Raw genomic sequence first — 6,987 nt, forward strand, 5'->3', positions numbered from 1 at the left:
CAGAGCTGCTTTCTAAATGAAAGACCACAGAGAAAACAAATGAGACAAATCTCTCTATTATTGTCTTCAATACACTGAATTCTGTGAAATTAAACTATTACGCATTTTGCTGGATCACACCTTGTAAAGACACGGAATCCACTTCAGGACCCTATGTGTTACAGAGATTGTGATTGTTCACCTCCAGCTTTCCTAACTTGTTTTGCCTCTCGGTGGGTGTTTGTGTGGCTCCTCCAGCCCCACCATGTTGCATGACTGCATGAATGAAGCCTGAGTGGCAGATTGCATGACTCCAAAGCCCCAAGATCCTCGCATTTACAGAAGCCATTGCGCGCAAATATGTGCACCTCCGTGCTCAAGCAGAAGGGGGGGGGAGATCGAGTCTCACGTCCTGCGCTCATTGTTCTGTAAGTTTAACCCTTGTGTCTTTTCCAGAGGCTGCTACCTTCGCGTGACTTGACCAAGCAGATTTAGGATTGTCCAGAAGAACGGGACCCTCCCCTCCGAACGGGAGCTCCGCTTCTCACGCAACCTGCTGCAGCAGAGGCGCAGCGCCGGGGCGCACGATGAGAGTCCCTGCTGAGCCCACACACAGCCGGACTGGATCAGGGGTGAACCGAAGAGGGACACCAGGATTACACGCCAATAAAACTTTGAAGTCCATTTTATATTACGATATTGTATGTTTCTTATTTTCTCTGCCTCATTAAAACGGTTTAGTTTTATTTCATTCTGAACGGAAACTTATCTTAAATTCATTCATGATATTTTTAATGGATAATAAGACACTTCATATGTTTCATAGTGTTCTGTTAGTCTAAACCCACTAATTAACCCATCATGTGTCATCAGCAGTCGGTTGAAGCTGCAGAACAAAGGGCTAGAAGTCCAATTTTGGATGCAAACGTCTCAGAAATTGTTCCTGCTGCTCGAACATCTGGGATTCTACAAGTTAGTCATATTTAAAATCAGAAAAAGAACAGTAAAATGAAGTTGGTGGTGCTGAATTAGCCTCATCTCCACTATAGAGGCAGGCACTCTCATGGTGTTCTTAAGTTATTTTCCTTAGACGATTTATGACTTACGTTGGGAAATAAACATTCCTACACATGACTTTTGGAAAAAATATAGTGCAAGGGCGTAAGAAAAGGAAAGATCAGGCAATTTTCACTGAATTACGATCATATTTGACTTCTATACATTGACGTATGCACCTATTGACCACGTTTGGAGAAAAAAAGACAATTTCAAAAATATCCATGTACAGTTCAGGGGAAAGCTCCTTTTTAAATTGGCCCTGGAATATTTCTGCCAGCAAGTTGAATGAGTTGAAGTCAGTCACTGATCCCAAACTGGAGTCTACACACACATTTATACACGAGTGTGAAGATCGGTGGAGACTTTTCTGTGGTGTCCTCAGGGAAACATGATTATATGTGAATGCGTTACATTTCAGTCATCTATCTTCAACGACTTGATTTCAGTAAATTGCCTCCAAATATTTGCGTCTGGTGGTTAATGTGCGTGAAATCAGAGGAAAGACAACCAAAGCAAAGACGAGAACCAGCCACTTTCCATGATTGTAGCTGACCCACTTTGAAACATATACAATATATTTTCATCATTTACATTCATGAGAGCCAGGTCGCCGGTTTGAATCCCCAGACTGACTGCGCCGCTATGTCGTAAGATGCAGCTGCAAACAAACCTGGGCAGATGTATGTGCGTTTTAAATATTAAATATTATCAATCAAACACGTCAACATTGTAAAATCCTGTTTTGAGATATGCGATCTAAAATGTAAAAGTCATTCACAGGTTATTATTTTTTTCCTCCAATTTCTAGGAAGTTTCGTGTCTTTTTTCGAAAACGTGATGTTTGACTCTGACTTGTTTTCGTCAAAATATGACCGGTGGCGTGTGAAGCGGTGCTATGTGCTCTAAAGTAACACACCAAAAGGTTGAGCAGGGGGCAAAGCGAGTGAGAGCGGGTATTGAACCAGCAGCCGCGGCGGCGCTCCATTGCTCCCCTCTTTGCTCCAGCATCCTCTTCAAAGGGGAGGCGCGGGTTTGATCGCTGCGCTCTCACGCAACTGGTCAATCTTTAACTGCAGAACTGGATAACTTAACAGGTACAAGCACGCAATGGCTTTTGACTGTTTTATCGGGACTTAAATCAGCCTGGCAGGCTGCTGTGTAAAGGTGTCACAAACTCCCATTATCGCACAAACCTTGATCTCATTGTGTTGTATGCGCACGCAAACTCTGTAATCGACATAATAGACGAGACAATAACACGAGAGGGGGGGGGGGGTGAACCATATTATTATTTTTGGCACAAAATACAGTGTTGTAGCCTCCATTATGATCTCATTTAGCTGCTCGGTGTTCACTCATTTCGTGACAGGAATTGATTTGCAAAGATGCGTCATTGTAGGATTTTGCAATTTCAGTCTTTTTCCCATTTTCACACGCAATCTTGATATTAAGCTTGCTAATATTGACGAATTACAGCAAAATCATGTCTTATTCATAGCATTGCGAGGAGGGGGCGGCGGGGGGGGGGTGACATTATTGAGTGGATTTATTTTACTTTTTAGTACAAGACGGTCGTAGTTTTGGCATAGTTCCCCACAGGTTAATCAATACACGTCTGATTTAGGATTCAACAATAGCAAGAGCATAATGGGAACGACACAGAGCTGCCCAGCTGACTAGATTAGATAATAAGAAACTTGAATGAACTCTGTGAGATGATGCACAAAGCAGCAGCAGATAAAACAACCTGTACAGGCGCCTATTGTTTTGTAGGTAGTATGCATAGAGGTGGACAGGGAAAGTCTGAATTAAACGCAAAGATTGGCAGCAGCAATGGAAATAAAATGAATCAATACAATACATTCGCGCGGTTATTTTAACAATCAAGTGCGTCTCATTTAAACAACCCAATAGACAACATGCCTGTGAGATGATTATGCACCATACAAGCTTTTATTATCACATTTCTATCGCTTTTCAGTCGTTTTATCGAACCAAAAACCTCTACTGCTTGTAATACAATTTGCATGAAAAGTCATTTGAAAGCTAATGTGCATGAAATGTATAAATTGTAGATTATAACGCGGTGTAAAAGTAATAAAGTCAATCACTTTATATGATATTAAACTCTCCTCAGATACAGACGCACACGCGCGCACACATACACACACATTCACACACCCGCCTCCCTCTGAACTAAACTTCATTCATGAGAGAGAGAGAGGAGAGAGAGAGAGAGAGAGAGAGAGAGAGAGAGAGAGAGAGAGAGAGAGAGAGATTACGTCAGGAGGAGCAGCCAATGAAGCAGTGGTGCAGACTATAAAGCAGGAGTCCATTCTCTGTCTAAGGAGTAGTAAACTCAGACAATAACTTACTATCCGCAAGTCGCCCCTGCTAGAAAGTGCTTGAGGGATCGCAGCAGTCTGCCTCCTTTGCAGTGTAACTAAGGTAAGGTCGATTCTTGCAGATTGCATTGATTGATTGATTCATAGCTAAACAAACAACGTGGGAGATTAGACAAGAGTGCTAAATGGAGATTCTTTTTTGTAGTTGCAAAGATTAGTTGTATTGTTGATCAATGGGAGTAGTTTGCTTCCTGTGGTTGCAACTTCTTTACCTGTTTATTCATTTTCATCATGATTGGTAAGGTGCATTGTGCCAAAGTGTTGTGCAACAACCTGTAATGGTTTGTGCGGCATTTGTCAAATTACAGTGTTGTTTTGAAGTGTATGGAAATATGCAGTCAGATTAATAACTTGTGTGCTGTGTCACAGCATTAAAGCACTTCTAAGTTTATTGTGCAGGTAGTCAACATATTGCACAACTGCTCTCCTCCCTTTCTTCACTACTCTAATGCCCCTCCTATTTAATTTTTAGGTTGTGTAGAAGCCAGGAGAAAAGGAGTTGTCATCATGGTGCTAATGATACTGCCTTTCATCGGATCAGTGTCAGTATCTGAGAGTTTGGTGGCCATGGCAACAGTGTGTCTGGTCTACCTGATCCTCAAACTTCGGCACTCCGAGATTCCTGAGGGGCTCCGTCAGCTCCCGGGACCGAAGCCCCTGCCGATCATTGGAAATGTGCTGGAGGTGGGCAGCAAACCTTACCTGAGTCTTACCGCCATGAGCAAACGCTACGGGCCTGTTTTTCAAATCCAGATCGGCATGCGTCCTGTTGTTGTGCTGAGTGGCAGTGAAATGGTTCGACAGGCTCTCATCAAGCAAGGGGATGACTTTGCTGGCAGACCTAACTTGTACAGTTTCCAGTTCATCAATGAAGGCAAGAGTCTAGCTTTCAGCACAGATCAGGCCGGCGTCTGGCGCGCTCGGCGGAAGCTGGCCTACAGCGCCCTACGTTCTTTTGCCACTATTGAGGGCACGACCCCTGAGTACTCCTGTATTCTTGAGGAACATGTCTGCAAAGAGGGAGAGTATCTGATCAAACAGCTGAAGACGGTCATGAAGAGTGACGGCAGTTTTGATCCGTTACGCCACATTGTGGTCTCCGTTGCCAACGTAATCTGTGGAATGTGCTTCGGCCGACGTTACAGCCATGACGACCAGGAACTGCTCAGCTTGGTGAACCTCAGTGATGAGTTCGGTCAAGTGGTGGGCAACGGAAACCCTGCAGACTTCATCCCGCTGCTTCGTTTCCTTCCCAGTGCAACCATGAAGAAGTTTCTAAACATCAATGCCCGTTTCACAAACTTTGTGCAAAAGATTGTCACTGAGCACTATGCTACTTATGACAAGGTACACCACACACACACACACACACACACAATACTTACATTCGAACCGTGCCTGTTTACATTGTTACATTGTTTCTTTAGTCTGAAATGTATCCAATGATCTGCTTTCAGGACAACATTCGTGACATCACTGACTCCCTGATTGATCACTGTGAGGACAGGAAGTTGGATGAGAACTCTAATGTCCAGATGTCAGATGAGAAGATTGTAGGAATCGTCAATGACCTGTTTGGAGCTGGTAGGTTTAACATACAGTATCTACCTGCTGAATGAATGTAAATAATATAGATAAAGCAAAGGAGTCATCGCAATGGTTTATGTTTGTGTTTTAGGTTTCGACACCATCTCCACTGCCCTGTCTTGGTCTGTGATGTACTTAGTGGCTTACCCAGAGATACAGGAGAGGCTCTTTGATGAACTGAGTAAGTACAGCTGAATGTTTCAAATGTGCATTGATTGACTGTTAAGTGTTTTCAGAGTTGCCCTTGTCTTAGTCACATAATATGTAGATATTATGGATTATTATGCATTTATGTATCTCGTCATAATGATGCGATATGTATTTCCTTCGATGATGCTCATTCTTCTGTCCCTTTAATTGATAATTGTAATGTGAATAATGATGATTGCTAATGTGTAAAATTTCATTTAGCTGATTTCTCAGTTAAATGTTGGTGAAATTAATCTCTCTCTCTCTCTCTGCTCCCTACCAGAGGACAAAGTGGACATGGAGCGCTTTCCCCGTATTTCAGACAGGCCCAATTTACCTTATCTAGAGGCATTTATCCTGGAGATATTCCGTCACTCTTCATTCCTGCCATTCACTATCCCACACTGGTGAGATTCATCTACTGACATGATCAATGACATGATATTTTAAAGATTCTAATTTTACTTTTGATACAGTTATAGTGTAGTAATAAATGACATACTTTCAATCGATTTAGCACGACAAAAGACACGTCTCTTGATGGCTACTTCATCCGCAAAGATACCTGCGTCTTCATTAATCAGTGGCAGATCAATCATGACCCGTAAGTATAACACACACTGTCCATTTTGATGAAATTGGCTGAATACAGTATATTCATACTTGGAGTTGCTCAGTAAGAGGCAGAGTTCAAATGAGATGTCTTCACTTTGCAGAGAGCTGTGGAAAGAGCCAAACACCTTTAACCCAAGTCGTTTTCTGACTGATGACGGCACTGAGCTCAACAAGATGGAAGGGGAGAAGGTGATGGTTTTTGGCATGGGTAAGCGGCGTTGCATCGGTGAGGTCATCGCACGCAATGAAGTCTTCCTCTTCTTGGCAATCCTCGTCCAGAGGCTACAATTCCATGCGTTACCCGGAGAGCCACTTGACATGACCCCAGAATATGGTCTCACAATGAAGCATAAACGCTGCCACCTGAGAGCCACAATTCGAGCAAGCAATGAGCAGTGAGGACATTCATAAACCATATTGCATGGTATATAGTGCAAATTGAATCCAACACTGTAAACATTCAGACTAAGAGTCAGTACAAGAAGAAGCATCCTTCTAAGAATGTAAGACAGTGGAGGTCGAGTTTAATTTACAGAGCTAATTGTGAAAGACGTGATAGTTGCTTGTTGCAGGTTGCCAGAGATGCTGAAGTTTAGTTGAAAATGTCTTTGCCAGTTAATTTTCTGGAGAGATATTCCAGCAGGACTCTGTGAAGTATCAGGATAATGTGATCAGGCCTCCTCTCTAGTAAACTTAACTGTCGTAAAACACAACTGCTAATCCCTGAGAAGACTAAGGTACCTTGTTTTACTTTGGGATATATGCAAGTTTTACTGGATAGGTTTCACTAATTAAGCCTCATACACCCACATTCTACATCTGAAACACAGGAGTTGATTTTATGGGTAACATTTACACATGTAAGCTAATTACTCCTCCATTATAAAGTGGATGTAAAACACCGAAGATACTGATTTGTGTCCCAAAATGTGATTTTTGTTGTTGCTGTTGTTGTTGAACTTTTTGTAAAGTTTTGTAAAGTTATTTTTATGTTCTTAGCGTGTGTATATATTTGAGGTGAAATAGTTTTGCAATGCATCTACATGATTTATCACGACACCAAAACAGTTTGATTGTTGGAATTATATTTGTCAAAAGTTTTATACTTGTATATGTCATACAAATTAAATAAGAACGAGATATAATGACTTGT

The 6,987-nt window shown here is 42.0% G+C and overlaps 1 protein-coding gene across 1 annotated transcript; it reads left to right on the forward strand.

Moving 5' to 3' along the window:
- Nucleotides 1-3,340: 3,340 nt before the first annotated feature.
- cyp1a (cytochrome P450, family 1, subfamily A) lies at nucleotides 3,341-6,979 on the forward strand. The gene is made up of 7 exons (XM_076155685.1): nucleotides 3,341-3,486; nucleotides 3,916-4,790; nucleotides 4,901-5,027; nucleotides 5,122-5,211; nucleotides 5,503-5,626; nucleotides 5,737-5,823; nucleotides 5,936-6,979. The coding sequence occupies exons 2-7, from the start codon at nucleotides 3,951-3,953 to the stop codon at nucleotides 6,231-6,233; spliced, it is 1,566 nt and encodes a 521-aa protein (XP_076011800.1). The 5' UTR covers nucleotides 3,341-3,486; nucleotides 3,916-3,950; the 3' UTR covers nucleotides 6,234-6,979.
- The last annotated feature ends 8 nt before the right edge of the window (nucleotides 6,980-6,987 follow it).

Source organism: Genypterus blacodes, unplaced genomic scaffold, assembly GCF_046128005.1.
Source record: "Genypterus blacodes isolate CSIRO-AG114 ecotype Tasmania unplaced genomic scaffold, CSIRO-AGI_Gbla_v1 ptg000067l_1, whole genome shotgun sequence".
Taxonomy (NCBI): Eukaryota; Metazoa; Chordata; class Actinopteri; order Ophidiiformes; family Ophidiidae; genus Genypterus; species Genypterus blacodes.